The sequence below is a fragment of the Podarcis liolepis genome (genome assembly GCF_965112155.1).
Source record: "Podarcis liolepis genome assembly, chromosome: 14".
Lineage (NCBI taxonomy): Eukaryota > Metazoa > Chordata > Lepidosauria > Squamata > Lacertidae > Podarcis > Podarcis liolepis.
The window spans coordinates 2388871-2413285 of NC_139569.1; the positions used below are offsets into that span (position 1 = coordinate 2388871).

At 51.3% G+C, this 24415-nt stretch overlaps 1 protein-coding gene across 1 annotated transcript in view; it reads left to right on the forward strand.

Moving 5' to 3' along the window:
• The window catches only part of FBXL18 (F-box and leucine rich repeat protein 18), a 35275-nt gene extending 11703 nt beyond the window's left edge, over positions 1-23572 (forward strand). The window contains exon 5 of the mRNA XM_083474735.1: positions 21559-23572. Within this exon, the coding sequence (XP_083330861.1) occupies positions 21559-21715 (157 nt within the window). The 3' untranslated portion in view covers positions 21716-23572. The remainder of the gene's footprint in view (positions 1-21558) is intronic.
• Positions 23573-24415: the final 843 nt, after the last annotated feature.

The following is a 24415-nucleotide window of genomic DNA, read 5'->3' on the forward strand; positions in this document are numbered from 1 at the left end:
TTTTCTTTAAAAAAAAATATTTACAGCACCAATACAAACAACACAACAATTTCCCTGTCGGCCTTACTTTATTCCCCTTCACTTTTTGCCATTCTGTTCTCAAAGAGGGAGAGAGGGCCCTGCTAGATCAAACCGATCCACTTGCCCTGTATTCTGTCTCCCAAATGCAGCCACCCAGATCTCTCTGAGCTTTCAAAACTTTCAATGTTGGTGACACACCTTTCAGACATGCATCATTTCACGACACAGTAATTCAGTTTTACTAGCAAACCGAAGGTTAAATGAACGCCTTTCCAGCTTGGGGAGCACGGGGAGAATTTGTGCGACACACCTACACACTGCAGCCGACACACTAACATGTCGTGACACACAGTTTGGAAAGCCCTCCTCTAGGGAGCTCTCGGACAGGGTGTGATGGTGATGCTAGCTGCCCTTGTGTGTGTTTGTTCTTCTGAGGCTTTGCTGACACCCTCCTTCTCCTCATCAGTACTAATTACAACACCAATTCTCCCTTGCTTGTGTTTCCAAAATGGCACCACCTATTCACAAGAGGCAGGTATCCGCAGCCTTCAGGGAGCCCTGAGGTTTGCCGAAGCATCAGAAATATTCAGGGGGCAAAGCCCTAAAGAGAGGGAAATGGCTCACTCGCCCCCTTCCAAAGGTTCCTTCTTCTGTACTCTGATCAGCACCTGAGTCCTTACATGAGACACAACTGGCAGCTCCCAGGGGCGGGGCCTTTTCTGCGGTGGCCTCGCCCTTGGGCAATGCCTTTCCTCGAGAGATCTGCCAGGCCTCGGCACTGTGCTGTTAGGCAGCTGGATAGAACAAGGAAGGTGTTTGGCTGAGTCTTTGTTATGTCAGTGCTGCTCTAGGTAGTTGTTTTAGGAATTAATTTCATCTGTTGTTTTTTGTGTGGGTCAGTTTTCTGTAGTGCATGATGTGGGAATCAGGATACTGGACGAGGAAGGCCTTATGGTCTGATCTGGTAGGATTCCTGCAGTAGTCCTGCCTTGCACTGACTTAGTGCCCTGACTGAGTCCTCGGAAGAGAGACCCCACAGGTCCTCAAGGACCTTGAGATGCAGGTGGTGGTCTTCCAGAACCTGGGCTGAGGGTTCTCTTTGAGGGTCCTCTGGCATGAGACCCTTGGAGCTGTCAGAGGAGAAGGTGGAGCCTTACCTCCGCTCCTCAATAACCCTGCTGGCTCCAAGAGGGCCCAGGCCAAAGAGCAAAGGCATGGCAAATGTCCAGAGACGCAGAGTCATTGCACTGCTTGTGCGTAAGGGATCTATTCCCAAGTAAGCCATCCCTGGAATTCCTTTCCTACCAGCAGCTGGGCTTAGGGTGTGGCATAGAGGGCTCTTGAGCCTTTTAGTTGCTGGAAACAGCACCGGCCTCTGGCTCCTTCTCCTTGCTGAACTCCCTGTGATACAGACCCTGGACAGTTTCCTGACCTTGCTTCTGCATCCCGTTGTTGTGAGCAGTGTTAGAAACTCAGATATATAAGCTAGGTGCCAAACCCTCCTTCAACCAGGGTTACAGTGGCCAAAATGGAATGCCTAGCTGTCATTTTGGGGCCAGACGGCTCGAAAGTAGCATTTTTCAATGCAATTTCTGCTTCCTGAATTTCAGATTGTGCAGATACAATAGAGCGGATAGAATTCTACAGGATGTGTTGCTAGAGTGTGAAAACAGGCAAGACCCACAGATCCCCAGCCATGCACCTCCAGATAGGGGAGACACAAGGGGCCTTCTGGGAGCCCGGGCATCTTCACTTGGCCGCAAGTGGCCGATAACCAGGTGCAGAATGGTTCACTGAGGCTCCGCTGCACCTTGGGTCCCACTCTCCCGGATAAACGCTTTTACCTCCTTGGACAGAGGCCCTGGCTTTGCAGGGAACCTCCTGGAGCGCAACCTCAGAGACCCAGCCACGAAGCAAGCCTGAGAGCGGAGCGTGGCCCTGCGCACCTTCCTCCTAGATGCTTGAGGGGCTCTCCATTCATTTCCCCCTAGATGGAGCTGTGGCTTCGTGTTAAAAGCTCCGGAACGCCTCTCCAACCCCCCACCCCAACCCGCTAATTCTGCAGGGTAAGTATTTTTCTCCACCACCAGCACCAGCATCAGCAGCCCCTTCTCCACTGCAGAAGTCACGCCAAGCAAAGAATCCCAATGACTTGCGATAACGGCACTTGCTGCACGGTGCGTTGAGCACAAGTGTTTGCAGAGGCGGCCCTCTCCCCGCCCCTCCTGCCGAACCTGCTGGGAGCTGGAGGGCGGCGTTAAAAGAAACGTTTGTGTTGCAGCAAGTGTCCTTTTGGACCCCCTGCTCCCCCCCCCCCGCCCCCAGGTACCTGTTTTATTCAGCATAAGCTCTGCAGAGGCTTGTCTTTTCAAGGACAAGGGTGTATGTGGGAGAAAGAGAGCGTGCAAACTAGTTACACCCATGAACAATTAGCAACCGCAGCAGGCATGCCTTTAAGAAGCAGCTGACGCAGGAGAAGCCGGGGGGGGGAGGCTCTGACATGCCAAACGCCGGCCGTGTGAGTGTCGACTCGTGGCAAGTCATACGTGCGCATTCTGCAGAGAAGGAAAGGCAGGAGCGCTGAGAGGGCGAGAGGGATCAGCAGTCCAAATGGCGTGCCTGGTTCGATTTAACAACCTGATCTCATTATTGAGACTTGCGCTTCATTCAGCATCAGCAGAAAGGGGGGCAGCCAGCATGGACGATGAGGTTTTCTGTTGTAAATGGCAGGAGACCTGGGGGTGGGGTGGGGGGCTGGGACTGGGACTGGATGTGGACAAGCAGGGAGGTCTAGGAAGGGGGGCGTGCTGTGGGGATTGGAGAAAGGATAGGGAATTGGGAAGAGTGGGATGCCAGAAGGATGTCATCAGAGCCCCTGTTGGAGCAGAGGAAAATATTTCTTTTTATTTCTTTTTGTTGTTATTTGTCTGGAAAAGATTTATAGGCTGCCTTTAAGAGCACGCTCTCTCAAGACGGTTTCCATCATGAAATATTAAAAGTGCAATGTGACACAATCTGAATTATCATGCACAAGCGAAACCTTCAATAGCAAAACACATTCCTGCTTCTCCCGCCCGAAAAAGCCCCACCTAAAATAAAGTCGCTATCCATGACCACAGACCCTCAGCAGAGAGGGGAGACAACCTGTAGGTAGGACAGGATGATCACCAATCCTGGAGAATTTGCCTGAAATCCTGGAGGACCGCTGCCAGACAGTGTAGACAAGACTGATGTAAATGGTGACTCTGTACCAGGCAGCTTCCCATTCCTAAGGGAGGGAGGGAATGCATTTATCTCCATGCATTATTCTTCTGCACCTCTGTCGGATCCCTCTGTCACCTCTCTCCAAACCCTAAACATCTTGGCTTTCCCTCGCAGGAGAGATTATGAGAGAGGAAGAAAAACTTTCTCCATGCCTTGAATTTCCTTTGTATCCCTACCACATGGTGCAAAAGGTTTCCTTCAGTCCTGTTTTAAGGAATATTTATCCTCAGCTGGTGGATTGAGGCCAGTCTTTCACATACTTAAAGGTGGATTCACACAAGCGCACTCACAAACACCTCTGCCTTTCCCCCCTTTATGACTTTCATTTTAAGAGAAGGCAGAAGCTGAGATAGAAGGAATTAAATGTGGGCCTTAGAAACCCGGAGTATCCCTAAGTACCCCAAAAGCAGCAGGCGCCGCCTTTGCTTTTCAAGCTTCTCCCTGAAACCAAGAGAGCGAAGAACTTGGCCGTTTTCAAAATGAGATCTTTGCCAGGGAGCTGCTGGATGTGCCATTTTAACCTCGTTGGAAATCTGATTCCACAACTTGCCCTGGGATTTTAACCAGAGAGTAAACGAGTGTTCCTTGGCATGACGGAAGCAAGAGAATCTGAGCCCAACCCCAGAGGATTGCAGCCCAGCCCCGTGATTCAAATAAACAAGGGCTGAAATCTCGCCAAGCCAGATCCAGTGTGCTTGTTCCAGGAACATATAACACTCACAGGGCATCCCCTCCAGGCTTTTGTGGCCTGCACATCATTTCCCTATTGCTGCCTGCCATCATTCCTTGCATTTGCTGGCCTGGCAACACGTAGCTGGTGTGTGTAAGAGAGAGAGAGAGAGACACTTTGGGCTGTCCTGGGGCCTGTTTTGTACAGATTTGAGGAGACGTCAGCCAGAATAAACAGATCACCAAAGGAAGTTGGTCTTGGTACGCTCCCAGGAGGTTGAAGGGCTCCTTGCTTTGCTCTGTTGTGTTTGGTCCCTTGTCCTGTGGAACTCACTGCCACAGGAGGCTGTGACAGCCACCAACTTGGGTGGCTTTAAGGAGAATTAGACAACGGAGGAGAGACCTATTGATGGCTACTAGCCAGGATGGCTGTGTTCTGTCTCCATATTTGGTGGAAGTGATGCTTCTGAAGACCGGTTGCTGGAAACTGCAGAGGGGAGAGCGATAGCCTTGTGCTCAAAGGCTGCTTGCACGTTCCCCACAGGCATCCGTTCAGCTCCCGTGAGGACGGGATGCTAATCCACCTCTTTGTGGCTTACACCAGGTCAGCCTGTTTCTCTGCCTAGCCCACTGGGCTTCAGGCAGAGAAGAACCTTTCTCATCACCTGCCAAACTGGAGATGCCGGACGCCAGACCTGGAAACTCCTGGTTGCAAAACCAGGTGCTCTGCCCTGGAGCCAGGTTCTCCCCTCTTGTGCTTGGCCCGCCTCCTGCTCTCCCGGGGTTGGCCTGAGCCTTCCTTTCTGAGCAATTATTCTGCCTTGCCCTTTGGTTGGACGCCTTGGACAAGCCGCAGGGCCCTTCAGACTGCACGGTCATGTGGCTTTCCTTGCTGAAGGACGGCCGAGGGAGCTGCTGGGTAAGAGCAGAGGGGAATTGCCTTCGGGTCTTTTTGCTTTCCCCTGACACGGCTGCCCTTCATGTGCCCAGTGCCATCTTTGGGGCTTCCCTGGTCTGAGTCCCAGCATGCTTGGCGAGCTCATCTTGCAGTTCCCCTGCATGCACACTGGAGAGAGAGAGAGAGATTATTTTTGCCATGGCATCCAAGAGCCCAAGGTGGAAACCTTTCTGCTCTTGCCTCAGCACAAGAACCAAGATCTTCTGGTTTCCAGGCCTATCCCTGTCACTGATGAGCTCTAGAATGGTCAAACTCCTGCTGCTTCCCGGTCTCTGTCAGAGTTGAGATACGGGAACCTGCCAAAGGAGAGCCAAGAGCCTAGACCAGGGGTAGGCAACCTAAGGCCCGGGGGCCGGATGTGGCCCAATTGCCTTCTCAATCCGGCCCGCGGACAGTCCGGGAATCAGTTTTTACATGAGTTGAATGTGTGCTTTTATTTAAAATGCATCTCTGGGATATTTGTGGGGCGTAGGAATCCGTTCATATTCCCCCCCCATATAGTTTGGGCCACCGCATGGTCTGAGGGACAGTGGACCGGCCCCCTGCTGAAAAAGGTTGCTGACCCCTGGCCTAGATGGTCAAACCAAGAATTGGAGGTGCTCAGAGAGCATAAGAAGGGCCCTCTGGATCAGGCCAATGACCCATATGACCCATCTTTAGTCGAGCAGCCTGTTCTCCCAGTGTACCCATGGGAAACCTGCAAGCAGGATTCAAGCACAACCCTCCTGTGGTTTCCAGCCACTGCCATTCAGAAGCATTGCTGTCTTCAGTTGTGGAGACAAGAGCATAGTCATCATGGCCAGTAGCCATCCATAGCCCCCTTCTCCTCCATGATTTGTCCAAACCTCTTTTAAAGCCATCTAAGTTGGTGACCTGTTGTTATTGTTCATGGAGTTTTTGAGTCAGCATCGCAAAAAGCAGAGACGTTACCTTGTCGACAAAGATCCATATAGTTAAAGCTATGGTTTTCCCAGTAGGGATGTATGGAAGTGAGAGCTGGACCATCAAGAAGGCTGATCGCCGAAGAATTGATGCTTTTGAATTATGGTGCTGGAGGAGACTCTTGAGAGTCCCATGGACTGCAAGAAGATCAAGCCTATCCATTCTGAAGGAAATCAGCCCTGAGTGCTCACTGGAAGGACAGATTGTGAAGCTGAGGCTCCAAGACTTTGGCCACCTCATGAGAAGAGAAGACTCCCTGGAAAAGACCCTGATGCTGGGAAAGATGGAGGGCACAAGGAGAAGGGGACGACAGAGGACAAGATGGTGGGACAGTGTTCTCGAAGCTACAAACATGAGTTTGACCAAACTGCGGGAGGCAGTGGAAGACAGGAGTGCCTGGCGTGCTCAGGTTCATGGGGTCACGAAGAGTCGGACACGACTAAACGACTAAACAACAAGAAGTTGGTGACCATCACTGTCTCCTGTGCGAGGAAGTTCCATAGTTTACATGCTGCATGAAGAGCCTGGAGGTGAAGCTCAAGCTAGAGGAAGGTCTATTTTTCCACCGGCCAAGTCCTGACGTGGCCATGGATGGCTACTTTATACTGAGCCAGACCACTGGTCCACCTCACTCATTGTCCGCACCAGCCGTCTAGATGTTTTGGACTACAACTCCCATCAGCCCCAGCCAGAAGGTTGACCCTCATTGGCAGGGACGCCTCCAGGGTGGGATCTTTCTCAGCCCTGCTGGGAAACACCAGCGGTTGGACCTCGGATCTCATGTATACAAAGCGGGGTGTTCTACCACGGAGTAATGGTCCCTCTCCAAAGGAAGGGGAAACTCTTTGCAGCCCAGGGAGATGCACTGCCCAGTAGCTGAGTGCAGCACTGAGTTTGCCCACTCCAGAAATGGCAGTCTCTTTTGAGAGAGCTCTAGAAGCAGGACGGACTTTAGGTCCGGACTCTGTCCCAAAGAGTAGATGGAAAGTGCCTCTGGGGCAGGTGCAGAGTGCAGTTCCTCCATCGCTGCATCAATCATGAGAACCGCCCATGTAGCAGGGATGATGAGGCGTAGTTTTCAAATCTGGTGAAGGATATTTCCTAGGACCCTCGTACCTACGAGACCGCCTCTCCCGGTATGCCCTGTGGAGGACCTTAAGGTCCATAAATAGCAACACCCTAGTGGTCCCAGGCCCTAAGGAAGTCAGATTAGCCTCAACCAGGGCCAGGGCCTTTTCAGCACTGGCTCCGGCCTGGTGGAACGCTCTGTCTCATGAGACCAGGGCCCTGCAGGATCTGATTTCTTTCCGCAGGGCCTGTAAGACAGAGTTGTTCTGCCTGGCCTTTGGCTTGGAATCAACTTGATTCCCTCCCCCTCTTTTTTCCTTTCTCCTTCTGTGATGGAACTCCTATTTGGGGACTTCCCTGGCTTTTTTCTGTCCAATGTAGGACCAGTCTGGAAAGTTAGCCTTGGTGAAGACTTGACATTTTCATCCCCCCCGAAAGCGTTTGATTTGAGTTTCCATTGAAATGAGGCTGCATTTTAATGTTTTACTGTTGTATTTTAATCTTATTTTTAAGTTGTATTTCATTCAATTTGTTTTATATCAGGTGTTAGCCGCCCGGAGCCCAGTCTTGGCTGGGGAGGGCGGGGTATGAATAAAATTTATTATTATTATTATTATTGAAATGCCAGTTTCTGGAAGCCACAGGAAGGGAGAGGGCTCTTGCGCACGGATCCTGCTTGGGGCACCTGGTTGGTCACAGTGAGAACAGGAGGCTGGATTAGATGGGCCTGATCCAGAAGGCTCTGCTTATGTGCTTACGTTTTCTAGACGTGCTGGCTCTGCCCGTGAGCCTTTGCAATGTGGGCGCACTGGCCTGCAGAGTAAAGGGGGGGCTCCCTCCTGCCTCCCCAGGTTCTTTCCCAGCTCCATCTCCTTCGCTTGCGCTCGGCCGCCCTCCCCTCCTGCTCCAGTGATCGTACCCTTAAAATATTTATCTTCTCTCTTCTGTCCCCCACTCCCTTTAATTGTCGTTTAGTCAAGCTGTAAATATTTAATTCTCATCTCCCCCCCCCCCGAAACAGCCCTGCAGCTCATTAAGCAGCGCCATCCTCTCCTCCTCCTCTTCTCTGAAATGCCCCTTCTTGTCCTGCAGGGAAGCGTGTGTACAAGTCGGGCTTTTATTCCGCGGCATTCGGCCTTGGATGCCAAAGCACAGGTGTGAGAGTCTCTGGATTTGCCGTGGTTTCCAATCTGAGCAGGCAGAAGGGGACTTCTGCCTCTTCTCTGCAGATCCTGGGGAAAACCGGATAGTGGGTTTGCTCTCACGCAAAACATGTCCCGGGACTTGTGCATTCCTCGCTGCTTGCTCCTGAGTAGGTCCAGTTGTGGCTGCAGCTGAAGTCAGCGGGCATCTGGGCCACTGGAAGCATTTGCTGGAGTTGGCGGGTGGTTGGGTGGGGGGGGAAGCAAGGGGTCCATTCTCACTTCCTGGGAGTTTTGTTAGTTCTGTGCTTTTTGCTGACTGTTCTCGGGGCACCAGAGGATTTTCCAGAAGTCATGCCAGCAGCCAGAGAAGGATCCAGGGCTGGCCGAGGTCAGAGTCTAAGCAGGCTGGGTGAGGAGAGAGGCAAGGCAGAGCAGTCCAGGGTCAAGGTTGGCAGAGGCAGGGAGCAGGCAGTGCCCAGAGCTAGGCATCGTTCCAGTCGCTCTTTGGGGGGATTTTGAGTGGGAATTGATGGAGCCACACCCAAGCTGATCTCCCCCCCCCCCCGAGGTCTCCTTGAGAGGAGGGTCTTATGCCTGAGGCATCCTTGCAGTGGCAAAAGAAGCTCGGGCTTCTGGGGCAGCGTGGATCTGGGCCCATGACCCTATTGTTATGATGTGTCCGGGGAGACGGGGGCAATTGGCAGGCCCTCAGCTGGCTCCAGCCCACCGGCCGGCAGCCGGGCGAACTCCTGTTCTTGGAACAGCATCTAAACTGCGGCTCAAGCCTCAGAGACCTTTAGAGACTGAGCATGCAAGCTAGCAGAGATAAGAACTCTTTGCAGCAGAAGTAGCGGACAGAGGCATGTGTAAGCATATTTACAAGCATTTATTCAGCATCAGGACAAAAGAAAAACATATCTGCTTCCCTTTGTGTCCAAGCAAACAGCAGCATAGGCAAAAGCTATACACAACGGAAGCTCCCAGCAGACTGTGCTGGAAGGAAACAGACATGTGACATACAACAACTCCACATGCCTGTTCTAAAGGGGGAACGGAACTGTATCCTAAGAGGGTGCACCGCGGGGCCTCTGGACTCTGCTTGCCTCCTCCCACTCTGCTGCCCTCCAGCTGAGGGAGGGGAGGCAGTGGGTGGACCATTTGGGCAGCACAGAGCCTGCGTGCGCACAATCCACCATGTCTCTCCCAGGAGAGATGCATGGCTTGGGCGCACGGCAGGTGCCGCAGTGAGTGCCACCCGGCATTTTGTCACCCTTCTCGGTGGTGACACCAAGGGCAGACCGCACCTACCACACCCGCCTTCCTCTGCCCTCCGCACCCTTGCCTGGAGAGCACTTCTCTAGGTGGGCTGGATTCCCAGCTGGCATTTACAGCGCCAGTTCTCCCTCAGGTTTGGGCAGCCTCGGTATCAGAGGCTTGCCCTGGGTGTGGGAAGCCCCTCCACAGCCTTTTTGCAGGATCCTGGCTCCCCAGCCCTGGACAGAGCCAGACAAGGCTTGATGTGAGTCCCATGTCTGAAACCTGACACTGTTCCTGTGGTCTTAGGGATGTTGTCAGACTCCTTCTCCCATCACCCCGTTCCCTGTCCACTTTGACTGGTGGAAGTTGGGGTCCAGCAGTATCCAGAAGGAGGCCAGTTTCCTTTTTTGTATACAGTGGTACCTCAGGTTAAGTACTTAATTCGTTCCGGAGGTCCGTTCTTAACCTGAAACTGTTCTTAACCTGAAGCACCACTTTAGCTAATGGGGCCTGCCGCTGCGCCGCCGGAGCACGATTTCTGTTCTCATCCTGAAGCAAAGTTCTTAACCTGAAGCACTATTTCTGGGTTAGCAGAGTCTGTAACCTGAAGTGTATGTAACCTGAAGCGTATGTAACCTGAGGTACCACTATATAAATTTGTATTAGTTTTTTTAACATGACATTTTCAGCAGTAATTAAACATATTTTTACATCTTACTCAATTTTTTTTTACTTCCATCAGTCCTGTCTGAAGATTTTCCAATCTAATCTCTTAGTATGCATTTCTTATTTTCCCTGTTACATTTAAAACTCATAACCAATATCTCTGTTCTTTATCTACTTTGTAGCACTTCATATATTCCTCCTTACAAAACTTCTTGTAGTCCCACTAGCGTAATTTGTTGGTTACAGTTGCTCTTCAAATAATTCATATACTTCTTCCAGTCTTCTGTGAATCTCTGGTCCCGCAGGTTTCAAATCCTTCCTGTCATTTTGTCCAATTCCGCATAGCCCATTATTTTCGTCTGCCATTCTTCTTTCATCGGAATTTCTTCTTGCTTCCATTTCTGGGCTACCAATACTCTTGCCGCTGTTGTTGCATATAAGAACAATTTAACATCTTGCCAGGAGGCAGGTTTTCAGTCCCCTTTTCTATCCAGTGGCAGACCTTGCGCTGGTTCTGTTTGGAACATGCGTGCCTTGTGTTAGATGAAATAAGTGTTGTGTGTTTTTAAGGGCGGTGTTGGGGGGGGGATGAAAGGGGTGCCTTCCTGCCCCTCGGGGGAGGCCGGCAGTTTGGGGGTGCAGCATCAGCCTTGGCGCCCCCCCCTCAACAACCAGCTTCCCAGACGGAGAGGAACTGTGGCACACCCTTCACCATCAGAGCAGGCAGCTGCTCCCTGGACTCACCTGATTCCCAGGGCCAAGAGGATTCTGGGATGCACCGCAGCCTTCCCAGCGCAGCCGGCTGTTCTGTTTTCACCCAGGGAGCAGGGAAAGGACCCTGGTCCGCCAGGCTTGCGGCTGCATCATGCGAGGCCTAAGAGCAGCCGTAGCTCAGCTGCAGAGCATCTGCCTTGCAAGGAGAAGGTCCTGGGTTCAAAACCCGACCAGGTAGGGCTGGGACAGACACTCTGCCTGAAGCCCCAGAAGTTTAGGCAGGGCTGCACTAGGTGGACCAAAGGTTTGTCTAAGGCAGGAGCGTCTTGTGTTCTTCCAGTGTAAACAATGGTCCTGGAATGGCATTTCATTTAAAAATTACTTTTCTGCTGTGCCCCCCTTTCCCTTGCCTGCCTCCCCCCCCTCCCTCCACCCCCATTCCTTCCTGACCTTGAGAAGGCTCCTGCCCTCCTCCTCCTCCTCCTCCTCCTCCTCGGTCGCTGCTTGCTTGCCGTGGGCCAGCGGCTGATGCGGCTGCCAAACCCCTCTTTGCTAGCCTAAGCATGTCTGCTGGCTGGGTCCCCGCCTCCGATTGCAGAAGGCTTAATGTATCGCTGGCGTAGTGAATCATTTAAGATCTCGTTCCAGCTTTCATTGTCTGTTTGGCTTCCTGCTCTCTTGGAACCCTCGAGTAAGGCTGTCACTTTGAATTAATAATAAAGGCTGGCGGGGGGGGGGGAGAGGGCTCCTCCTTGGCTTGCGTTACTCGAGAGCGCAGACGGGCACTTGTTGAAATGCGGCTGTTGGGGGTGAGGTGGGGGCCGATACTTGCTAACTTCCACTTTCAGTAGTGGGGAGGGCGACACACACACACACACACACACACACACAGAGAGAGAGAGAGAGAGAGAGAGAGAGAGAGAGAGAGAGAGAGAGCAGGTTGTTAGGTAATCAAAGGGTCCTTCAGAGGAGTCACCTGCCTTATTTAATTTGCTTGGCTCGTTTATTTATTTGATTTTTACCCTGCCACTCATCTCCAGAGAGCTCCAGGGTGGTGCAAGGGGTTCACCGCTCCAGAATATAGCCGCAATAGGGGGCGGAAACTGCGCATAATTTGAGATTTCGACAAGGGCTGGAGCCTCCAGACACTTTTTATATCATTTTGGCACTCCTTTATTACATACACAACAGAACAGTCATGTTCATGACATGGCTTGCCACAAGCCTGGCAGATCTGGAACGATGCCTGATAACCGGATAGCGCTAATATTGGACTTTTGTTATTTTAACCCACATGTGACGGCACTCGTTCTGTGTGCCTATTTTAGGGTTGTCGTCATTATTATTATCTTATTATGTATTACATTTGTATGCCGCCCTTCATCCATAGGTCTCAGGGCAGTTCATAACATAAAAATACAGGATAAAAAAAAATAAAATTCCTTCCAGTAGCACCTTAGAGACCAACTAAGTTTGTTCTTGGTCTGAGGTTTTGTGTGCATACACACTTCTTCAGATACACTGAAACAGAAGTCACCGGACCCTTATATATAGTGAGAGGGTGGGGAGGGGTATTACTCAGAAGGGTGGTGGGAATGGGTGATTGGCTGATAGGTGTGGTAAACCAGTTGACGACTGTTAACTGTTAACAACTGCAATTGGTCTTATAGGAAAAAGCAAGGGATGAGATGGCTAAAAATGTCTCTCTTCAGACCAGGTCTCTCCATGGTTTTAAGTTTGGTAATAAGTTGCAATTCAGCAACTTCTCTTTCTACAGTGGTGCCTCGCAAGACGAAATTAATTTGTTCCGCGAGTTTTGTCGTCTTGCGGTTTTTTTCGTCTTGCGAAGCACGGTGTCGGGAAAGTTTTGGAAAAGCTTCAAAAATCACCAAAGTCTTTAAAAACCTCAAAAAAGGCTACCGCACCGCGTTCTATGAGTTGCTCCTCGAAGTCAAGTTGCAACTGTATTAACGGTGTTAAGAAAAAGGAAACAAACTTGCAAGACGTTTCCGTCTTGCGAAGCAAGCCCATAGGGAAAATCGTCTTGCGAAGCAGCTCAAAAAACAAAAAACCCTTTCGTCTAGCGAGTTTTTTGTCTTGCGAGGCATTCGTCTTGCGGGGCACCACTGTAGTCTATTTCTGAAATTCCTTTGTAGTAAGACAGCTACTTTGAGATCTTGTATAGAAAGTCCTGGGAGATTGAAGTGTTCTCCTACTGGTTTCTCTGTCTTGTGATTCCTGATGTCAGATTTATGTCCATGTATCCTTTGGCGTAGGGTTGGGCCTGTTTGTCCAATAGAGAGAGCTGAAGGGCACTGTTGGCATGTAACTAGGATAAAAAAAGAAATAAATGCATAATAAAAACAGGAGCAGACCCAATTTCATATTTTTGTTTTCATTTGTTGTTATAACTGCTCTATCTGTTTTATATAAATTGAAATCGAAACATTTTACAAGAAAAAACAAACCGAGAGGCAGTGACTGGCCCAAGGTCACCCCCAGTGTACTTACTTCATGGCCAAGTGGGAATTTGAACCCCGGTCTCTCCCAGGTCCTAGGCTGGCACTCAAACCACTTCACCACCGAGAGCTTATCTATTCAGGTGTGTTTCTGAAGCAGGCATAGGCAAACTCAGCCCTCTAGCTGTTTTGGGACTACAACTATCATCCCTAGCTAACAGGACCAGTGGTCAGGGATGATGGGAGTTGTAGTCCCAAAACAGCTGGAGGGCTGAGTTTGCCTGTGCCTGGTCTAAAACTCCTGTATTCCTCATGCTCTCGTGTGTGGCCCTTGCCTTCATCTCCGGAGGGGCGCAAGGTGCCTGCCTCTAGCATTTGCTGGAGCAGGCGAGTGTGAATGGTTAAAGAGCCACCCCTGGCTCCATCCCTCATCCACAGCTCCAGTTTTAAGGACTGCGGAAGAGAGCGGCGGCTGCAGCTCCCTTGACTGGAAGGCGTCTCCAAAAGGTCTAGCACCCCCTTGCTCTGCCCATATGCCTGCGCAGTGTCGTGGCAGAGGGTTGCCATGATCTGCGTTCCCATCTCAGTTTGGCCATGAAGCGCAGCAGCTCATTGGGGGCCAGTCTTGTGTACACTGCCCAGTGTTGTGGCTTTGAGGATAAACTGCAAAGTTGCAGGGGGAAAGCCGTGTGCATCTCTTGCAAGAAGGGCAGGCAGGTAGCTTTTTTTAAGGCAAACCCTCAAATTTCACACTGGTGTACAGAAACCCAGATTCTGCAATCGGTGCGTTGAAGCTGCATTTCGGGTTTTTGCAAATACCTTTGATCGAGACTGTGGCGGACGACAGGAAGTGTTTTAGAGGGCAACCTCTGCCATTTGTACTGGATCGGTTTCAGTTGTCGTGATCCGAGGGCGCAGACAAGCTGCGTGAAGAAGCGCAGTGTTTGTTTTTAAATGCGTGTCATCCGCCTTGAAGAGGTGGCGCTGCACCCTCTCCTTAAGAGGACCTCCCTTGACCCAGAAGCATCAAACAGCTTCCACCCAGTGGCAGATATCCCCCTCTTGGGGCAAGGGGCTTCAGAGGATGGGGCAGTCTGGCTTCAGGCATGCTTTGAAGAGACTGAATGTCTGGATCCATTGCAATCTGACGTCAGGCAATGAAACTGCCTTAGTTGCCCGGGTTCATGGCATTTGTCGGAAGTGAGATAGTTAGAGAGCGGCCCTGCCCGTTCTTCTTGGCCTTTCAGCGGCTTTCGATACCATTGACTATGGCGTCCTCTTGGAGCAGCTCAAGGAGTTTGGTGTTTGTGCTTCTGTGGTCTTTCCCCCACCTCCAGGGCTGTTCCCTTGCAGTAGTTGTGGGAAGCCACTACTTGACGCCATGGGAGCTTCCATGGTGTCCAACAGAATTCCTTCTTGCTCCCCACATTATTTAACATCTACAAGAAGCCTCCGGGAGCTGTCACCAAGAGATTTGGAGTTAGGTGTCGCCCATATGCAGATGACACCCAGCTCTGTGTGATGGCCTTGGACTTGGACTTGGAACCAGAGGAGACTCAGTCTGCACCGGATCCTTTGCCTCGGGCATCATCTGAACCATGTCTGGGGCCTGATCCTGAAGAGTCTCAGTCTGCACAGGTTCCCCTGCAACAAACACCAGCTGGGCCGAGTCAGGGGCCTGAGCCTGCCCTGGCTCCAGATGCGGGGATTACCTAGTTGCCTTCAGCTGGGCAGTCACTTACAGCTGCTCCACTACCGGTTGGGTCAGGAGAGGCTGAGGCAGCCTCTGGGTCTAGTAACCCACTGGCATCTCCCAAGCCGCAGAGTCTGAGGTCTGAGAGAAGGAGAGACCTGAGTACTCGCAGGAGGAGTGCTCGCCTTCGAGTGAAACAGGGAGGTGAGTCACCGGGGGATCAGGACTGGCCGCTACCCTGACAAAGATAAAAGGCTGTCGGACCCTGTCCCAGGTTGCGGGAGCAACATTGCTGTTTGCTAGATCCTGCCTGAGATCCTGTACCTGTCCTTGCCTGGTTTCCTGTCTTGTGTCCTGCCTTGGCCCTGTCGGATTGACTCCCAGAGGAGCCTTTGGATTCTGGACCGGTCCTGGGCTGCGTTTCATGGGTTACCCCCGGGCCCAGCACACTCTGTATCTCTCTCTGTGTTGCACCTGAATCCTGAGAGGCGGCTGAGGTGCTGGACAGATGCTTGGAGGCAGTGATGGGCTGGACATGGGCCAGCAGATGGAAACTGAATCCTGAAAAGACAGAGGTGTTACGTGCTCCAAGTTCTCGAGTCCAGGTGGGAAGGTAACAGTTCTGGCTGGGGTTTCACTCGGTTTGTAGCTTGCCAGGGGCTGGGGATACTCCTGGATCCAACAGTTTCCAGGTGCAGCTGGTTCTCTAGCTATGGCCGCTTTGGGGCAGAGATGACTTGGCTATGGTTGACCCCACACTGGATTATTGCAATGCGCTCTGTGTGGGGCTGCCCTTGAAGACAACTGCCTCCTCCTTCCCTGCAGACTTTCTTGGATGTTAAGATCGGCAGAGGGGAGGCCGTCTTGGTAATTCAGAAGTTTGGAGGGGGGAATCTGGGATGCTTAGTTAAGTGTGTAGCCTTGCCAGGCCTCTCAATCTGCTCCCTGGTGTTTCTGAGCCCTTTGCACATGACGTCCACCTGTTAGCAAGCTTTTCTCCACAACCGTTGCATAGAGTGTGTTGCAAAAGTGATGCATATGCCTTTGACAACCCCCAACAGGAACTGCATATGTGCTGTTCTCAGAAACATGCCAAGGGCACTTCCAAAACCCCACCTTCCTCCCCTTAGCTTCTCTGTGGCCAGCCCAAAGCTCCCATTCCCTGCCATATGCTCTGGGGGTGATATTTTGGGTGGTGCCAGTTGCAGGCCACAGCGGGCATTCGCTGGTTCCTCTCCTCTCCCCCCGTTTCTGAAGTCTGGGTCAGGGGAGCCCTTTCCTCTGTGCCCGGGAGCTTTGCCACGTCACCCTGTTATTGTTAACGTTCCCCACTATGTATGCAGGAGGGGGAAGGCAGAACAAGAGGCATCAACCGTCGCCGTAATGTGTTTCCCAAGTAGAAATTAAGCTTAATTGGCCAATTATTGAAATAACTTCTTAATTTGCGGAAGATGTTGGAAAACAACTTCCCAGTCTGTTTGAGCTTGTTGTGGCAGCGCCCGGCCTTGAGATTTGATAAGGTTGCTCTGGCTGCTTCCCTTTGATCCTTGCCACCCCCAGCTGCCCGCTCCCATTTTCCTTTTTTAGGAAGTGGCTTCTTGGGTATCATTCTTGGCGCACGTCCAACGCCATCTATTCTGAGATCACAAAGCTTTCTGAATGTAAGAATTCACATCGACAGCATAGCTCACTGTCAGAGGGGAGTTGTGGGAGGAGAGAGAGAGAGAGAGAGAGAGAAAGAAAGAAAGAAAGAAAGAAAGAAAGAAAGAAAGAAAGAAAGAAAACAATGCACTTCTGCATCCACAGAGGCCGCCCTGCAGCTGTGGGCTTTCAGGTGTGCCCAGGTGGCAGCTCCCCATGCTTGGAGGCTTGGCACCTGTGCGCCAAACAGGTGCCATATCTAGTCATCTCTGCACCCAGGGCTGGCTCCCATTTCTCTGCCCCCTGATGCCCAGAAGCAGCACGGGGGTGAGTTGAGTGTGGCTGTCATGCTCCGAAGATCCTGCTGCTGCCACTTCAATTTCTTGACCAGCTGGGCTGATCTTGTTAGTTTGGGCAATGTGCACCTTTACGTTTGTCCTTGTGTCTTTTAGTGGTGTCTGTTCTTCTTTATGCTTTTCGTCGATAAATCACTTGATAGAGAGAACCCTTGAAAAGGGTTTTAACCGGTGCTGTCACCTGGCTAGGGAAATCGGTCAATTTGATTGCATGAGCTTTTAAGTTGACTCGGGGGGCCAGAAAGGAGGATTACAATAATGTGCTGGAGTAATAAGGTTCGGGAGAATCTGAACCCACTTTTGTCGCTTGGAACTCTTGTGATATTAATTTATTGCATTTGATTTGGGTATGGAAATCAGTTCCTATATGTTTAGTTCTAGATATATATTTATAAGGAGGATTAGACAAATTTGTGGTGGATAAGGCTACTTGCTACGATGGCTCTGCTTTGCCTCCACGACCGGAGGCAGCAGTGCTTCTGGGGACTAGTTGCTGGAAACCACAGGAGGGGAGAGTTGCTCTTGTGTCTGGGACCTGTTTGATCCCTGGCATCTCCATCTCTCCTTTGGCGATCACATGTAGCCGAGTAAGATTGTCTTCCATGAACATGGTGTTAACAGTGAATCTGTAAATGACTGTGGAGGCCAGTTCTGGATCCACACGTCCTTCTACAGTGGGGACATTGGTTTCCGGGGGGAGTTGATCATGGTGACGGTTTGCCAAGCGTGCCTTCCTGTTAGCATGTTGTGTCCTGAGTTTGAGTGTCTTCAAAGCCCACAACACCTTTCGTAAAGGCTGTTCTCCAACTGGAGCGCTCGCAGGCCAGTGTTTCCCATTTGTCGGTGTTTATACCACATTTTTTAAGATTTGCTTTGAGAGAGTCTTTAAAAACCTCTTTTGCTGACCACCAGCATCACGCTTTCCATTTTTAAGTTCGGAATAGAGTAGTTGCTTTGGAAGACTATCATCAGGCATCCGCAGAACAGGACCAGTCCAACGAAGTTGATGTTGAAGAATCATTGCTTCAATACTGGTGATCTTTGCTTCTTCCAGTACACTGGCATTAGTTCGCCTGTCTTCCCAAGTGATGCGTAACACTTTTTGGAGACACCGTTGATGGAATCTTTCGTGGAGTTGGAGATGGCGTTTATAAGTGGTCCACGTTTCACAAGCAGACAGTAAGGTTTGGAAAATACTCCCTGCCTGGCAAGATGGTGCTTGTCCACGTGGGAAGGGAGCCCAACTAGGAGAAAGAAAACTCTGATCCTAAAACCTCTGCTGCCTTGCAGGACATCTTTGGGAGAAGAAAAGGCTAAGGAGTGAGCCCTACACAAATCTGGAGTCCCTAAGGCGGTTGGATGGCACCTTTTACGCCTCCCTCTGGCAACTCCAAGCTGGTGCTAAACAAATGGCTGTGCTTTTCTTTGGAGGCCGGCGGGGGGGGGGAGGGCTCTTGTCAGCTGGGCAGCCCAGGACCTCCAGACACACGGCCCAGACTTGCGCCCCAGGGAGGCCACTTTGTGGGTGTTGAAGCTGTTTGACTTCACCTCCGGAAGTTCACTCCATTGTCTCTTGAGACAGACGGGTGCCAACAAAAGCTGGGTACTTTTGTGGACATATTTGCAAGTCTGGATTAGGACATACAGTGGACGCTTGGGTTGCAAAGGTGATCCGTGCAGGATGCACGTTCGCAACCCGCAGCATCCGCAACCTGCAGTAGCACACCTGCGCACACATGGGTCGCGATTTGGCGCTTTTGTGCATGTGCAAAGCGCAACTGCCGAAACCCAGAAGTAACCCGTTCTGGTACTTCTGGGTTTTGGTGTTCTGCAACCCGAAAAACACACAACCTGAAGCATCTGTAACCCAAGGTATGACTGTATCTTCAGTTTTAGGGCTTGTACTTGCTGGAGATGATGTGATCGCGTTCTCCTCCTTACCCAGTAAAGACAAATAGTCCCTGTACTAAGGGAGAAGGCTGGGCTAGAAGTTTTGTCCCTGACGTGCTACATGTCTCTATGCAGCAGGCCTTTTGGTACAAAGAACCTTCCCCCTGATCCTCATAAGCATGAGTTTGTTGAATATGTTTAATGAATCTGGCATATTTATCAGTGTATGTGGCCATCTGTCAAGGATTCTTTTGTTGTGATTCCTGCATTGCGGGGGGCTGGACTAGAGGACCCCCGGGGTCCCTTCCAACTCTACAACTCTGTTTTTGTTCTGTCTGTATATTGATTTTTGTCCTTTACTCTTCCTGTGAGCTGCTTTGAGAGCGGTTATGCATATAAGTAAAAGGACAACAGTGAAAATGAAATGCAAGCAACCCCTTGAAAGCATGCTCTGAAAGAAGGACTAGGCCTTGGGTGCTGGCGTTTCCTGGCTCCTGTCAGCTCTGTATTTCCCAGCAAGTTTATGGTGTCTTTTGGCCATTGCTATTCTGTGTGCATTAATCCCGAATAACGGCACAGCTGGGTTCTGTCCTTGCAGTCACCGAGTCGGATTTGAGAGAGTCCTCATTCCACACCCTGCCAGGCGCCGCGACAGAGTAGAAATAAACCACCTCCTTGCCTTGCGTTAAGGTGGGCATGGAATTTAAAGAGTGGTGAGCGTACCTTTTCTGGAGACCGTTCAGCAGAACTGCCTGCGACTATCCCACCAGTGGCTTAGGGGTGGGCAAGGACAGCTCCCCACATAAAAGGGCGAGGACCAGTACGGGCGGCAGTATTTCCACTTAAGGTGTGGACATCCTGCACTTGCGGCCCTGTGGTCAAATATCCACCTCCAAACCTCTGGGGGCTCGCCTTTTTTTTGAGCCAAGGGGCAGCCATACCTCCCCGTTGCCCACAAACTGGGGGTGGGAAAGTCGTCTCCCCCACAACCCGACCTTTTGATGGCTCCTCTTGCAGCGGAGTGACCTGCTGTCAGAGGAGATGGCTGCCCGCCGTGTCCCTGCATGAGCAACTCCTCTGAACGTGCCTCTTTTCTGAGCAGGCAGTTTCCCCTTCCTGCTTCGTTCCCCGAGAGCCACCCTTTTGTAGAGCTGCCCACATTCCCAGGATTGATTTTGGGGGGAGAAGGAACGTGCTGCCAGCTCTCCCGGGGTTTGAAAAGTGCGCAGTTCAAGGATCAAACCCTGGGCAAGGGCAAAAGGGTCCTGGGCCCCCTCAATTGATTCTGTGGCCTTGGCTTAAGGCTCCGGTTGTCCCTGCATCCTTCCCTTCCTGCGCGGAGACAGCCATGACCCGCGCTTCTCCCCTCCGGCAATCAATGCCAAATATTTTAACTTGCTCTGTGCGTGCGTGGGCTCCCTCCTCCCTCCCTCCCCGGTTTCCCAGCATGCCTTATCTTTCCCCTCCTGCTGTGTGTCCTATTGCCTCCCTATGTGGCTATCATCATATAGGGCTTTCTGCCTAAGCCAGCTTTAAATGATTTCGCCCTCCACCCCTTTTGGTAAACATTGTGTACGGGGCTTAGCTGCAGCAGCCCTTTTCTCTGCAATTACAGCCCTGCTGGCGCAGTCCTTTCTCTCCGTGCATTAATTCCACTTCCAAAGTCCAGGGGAGGGGAGATTTATGGTGGTCTACTTTTTCCCCCTTTTTCCAATGCAGCAAAATTAGCGGCGTGGCATAAAATCAAGGACAGGAGGTATTAGAGTTGTGGAAGTGAGCCAGAGTTGAGGGGCAGTGAATGAAGTGTCAGGAGGGGGGGGCAGGAGCCACAAGCCGAGGCCAGGATCCAAGCAAAGAGGCAAAGGCTGAGAGGTTGAGCATCTGTCTTGCATGCAGAAGGACTCTGGTTCGACCCCTGACTTTCTGTGCTTTAGGAGTGGAAGCGTTCTCTGTGTATGGGCCTCTGTGTCTGTAGCCACACTTGGAACCGCGGCTCTTGCAATAAAGCCACAGGGAGGACTCCTCTGAGAGAGGCCACTTCTTATTTCACAGGTTCTAGGAGGAGGTTGGGGAACCTGTGGCCCTCCAGACGTTGCTGGACTCCAGCTGCTACCATCCCCGACCTCTGAGCTGGGTGGGAATTGGGAGCTGGTAGGCTGCAGGTTCCTTGCCCCTGTTACAAAAGCTGAAAAGTCTGCCTAGCATACTGGAAGGTCAGGAAGCGCTTCTTACATGTTGAGGGTCCTTCTATTCCCTCCGGGGTGATTTTGTCAAGGGTTCCAGGATGGGCACTGCCAGCTTAGACCCCCCCCCCCCCCGCTTCCGTTTCCACCATGCCTGTCTCAGATCAGAATTCCAAATCCTAGGCAGGTTTAATCGGAAGCAAGATTCCCTGGGCTTGACGGACAAACTCTGAAATAAATACCCAGGGGATGATTTCTTAGCATGAAAGACCAACGCTCTTCTGGAAAGCAAGTGAAAGTCTTTTCTTCTTTGGCGATCCCTCGTAGCTGGGTAAGATTGTCTTCCATGTTTTAACAATGAGTCCGTAAGTGAGTGTGGAGGCCAATTCTGGATCCACACGTCCTTCCACAGTGGGGACATTGGTTTCTGGGCAGGAGTTGACCACGGTGTGGATTTGCAAGGGAAAGGGATTCCTTTCTGGCTAAGGAAGGGAGATGGGGGCGGCTTTGGGGAACATAGGGGGCCCCATGTCACGTAAGGCGGCTGCTCTCCCGTGCTGTGGACTCTGACACCCACCCCAGCTCCCCTTCCTTCTGCCCTGACCCCCTAACCTCTTCTGTGTCTGGTTTAGCTTTCAGGCCAGCCGACCCGCCTTGAACGTTGTCATTTTCCCTCTCCTGCACGAGGACTTGACGGAGGTCATCCGGGACGTTCCCATGATGCACTTGGACGAAATCACCTTGTTCAAAAGCCGGGTGGCCGAGGAGCCGCCCAACCTGTGGGGGTGATGGCGGCGCCGGCGCAGCGGAGTGGGAGGCTCGGCATGAGCGCAAAACAGCTGCTGCTGCTGCTTCTCCTTGGCCAGGAGGTCCGGCCCTTGAGCCTCGCGGGGCCACCCTATTCCAGTGTTCTGCAACTCAGATGCCGCTTCGAGGGCAAGCTTGCCAGGGTGCCAGGCAGGCCTTGCGTATCCCGTTTGGGCAAAATTTGCCCCCGAAGAAAAATCTTAATATTTATTGGTTTTAATTAACAGCCCGCCCCACCCCTGAGGGACTCAGGGTGGGCCACAATGAGCTGGTGATTCCTTGCTATTTAATACATGAATTCTCATGCAGCTTTAAATGTAGTTCAAGGGGAGAGGAATTTAACTTGAAAGAATGTGCTCCCTTTTCTTCCTCCTCCCGTTACTTATTCTCGGAGACGGTTGGCTCTTGTGCTTTTTTTGGGGGGGGGGTCTTCTTCACTCGAATGTCTTAAGGGACTTTGTAGGTTGACGCAGAGAGTGGACGTGCCTGAGCTTTTATTTATTGGGGGGGGGGTGTTTGGTGTGCACATGTCCTACAGCTGATCCTGCCCTCTTACCTTGGGGGGGGGGTAGTTTGTGCCGCTAGGACCTGCTGTGCTGGATACAATTCCAGTTTCCAGCTTTTTAGCCAGAGACACCTGGCATGTTTCTACGCTTGCCTGCTGGGGTGCGGCCAGTTGCCAGGCCAGAGCGTCCTCCAAGTTTCGTATGCATCTAAATAAAAATATCCCAGGAAGCTGTTGAGTCACACAAAATTTACAGGATTTCCGTGTCTTCTGGTGGAAGCTCCCTGCTTCCCCTCTCCAGCTCACGGTTCCATCTCAAGCATGGCTGCCACGTGGCAGGAAGTTCTCCTGCACAAGCCCCAATGAAATGAACGGGTGCTGTGCAGGAACACTCCTGGGTCACTGCACAGGTCACCCTCATTGAGCTGGGAGCTGCTCTGAAATGCCCACAGCACAAAGACTTGTGTCCTTTAGCTTTTACAACCTTGTAGCCGTTTATGGCGCTAAAGAAAAGCAAGCACACCTTGTAAGCAGTGGCTGGCATTGAGCTCCAATCCCAAATGGCCGTTGTGACCATAAACACACACACACACACACACACACCCCTCTCTTTACAGCTCCCCAAATAACCAACCCTTCCTAACAGCTTTTTTGAAAGCAGGCTTTGCCTTTCTCAGGCTAGTTCTGCTGGAGGTGCTAGCTTGGACTGACACAATTTGATCAAAACCGTGCCAAAATGCTCCTTTGCCAATGCCCTCTTCTGGGGGGGGGGCTGCAACTGTTTTGCCATGGGGGGCAATCTGGCCCTGGTCCTTCCCTCCATCGTACCGCAGGGCCCTTCCTACTCCCATTTTTGCATTCTCCTAAAACACGAGTGGGGAGCCCGGTGCCCCCTCCAGACGTCGTTGGGACCCCCAGCTCCCCGAGAGCCAGCTTGGTCATATTGGTCAGGGGTGTGTAGGACCTGCAAGGCCAGAAACATCTTGGAGGGGGGCGCAGAGGGTTCCCCACTCCTTTATTAAAAGGCCCTTCGCTTTCCTCTTGGGAGGACGACAGTGGCGACGTTGCAGCTTCTCATGGGTGCAGATTTAGGTGTTCTGGAAGCAACGCTGCATTGTTTGCAATGGGGGGGGGCATGGAAGGAGGGGGTAGAAGAAGCCCCCGTCTCCCTCAGTTGCTGTTTCTCAGCTTCTGCTGCTCTTCGCTTGAAGTCGTGGGCCAGCTTCAGTATCCGTAGCAATGTGTCTGTTCCAATGTGATGCTGGTATCTGTGTTAATTGGATCAACAGTGGATTTACCTGTCAAATATGGCATATAAACACTTCTGTACTCACCTTTGCTATCTTACTATGCTCTTTTTGTGTGTGCCTTCTATCAGATCAGACTCTCTCTCTCTCTTTTGTCCAGCTTCAAAGGTTTTTGACTGCAACTTCCATCAGCCTCAGCCAGCCTAAACCAATCTCCTCTCCTCTGGCACTGGGTCTCCATGGTATGTTTAGCCTGGAGAAGAGGGGACCAAGAGCTGGTGTGAGAGCCATCTTCAAATATCTAAAAAGTTGTCATGCGAAAGAGGGAGCCAGCTTGTTTTCTCCTGCTCTGGAGGGTGAGACCCGAACCCAGGGCTTCCCGTTACAAGGAAGGAGATTCTGATGGTTAAGAGCTGTTTGAGAGTGGAACGGACCCCTTCAGAAGGTGGTGGGATTTTCTTTTTTATATTTAGAATTCTATTGAGATTATTAGAGTAAGTTTAAGTGAATTGGAAGGAAGAAAAAAATTAGAAAAAGAGGGTGAGGAGAGTACATTAAAAATCAGCTTAAAAAGCAGAGGGAAACAGCAATAACAAAATAACCATAAAATATAATTAAGGCTACAAAACTATATAGTATGTAAGTAGATAGATAAACTTCCTGTTTCCCTCAAGCGTATGCTAATCCATGTATCACTATGGTTTAGACAAATACATTCCAAATATCATTAAATTCATTGGAGGCTGTGAAAGAAAGGTGGTGGTGGGGCATCTGTCAGGGATGCTTCAGCTGTGATTCCTGCATTGCAGGGGGTTGGACTGGATGACCCCCGGGGTTCCCTCCCAAATCTACGATTCTCTAGGACCTACCCCTCTTTATCTGGAGCTGCTTCCAGGGATTGAACCAGGAATCCTCTGCAGGGAAAGCAGA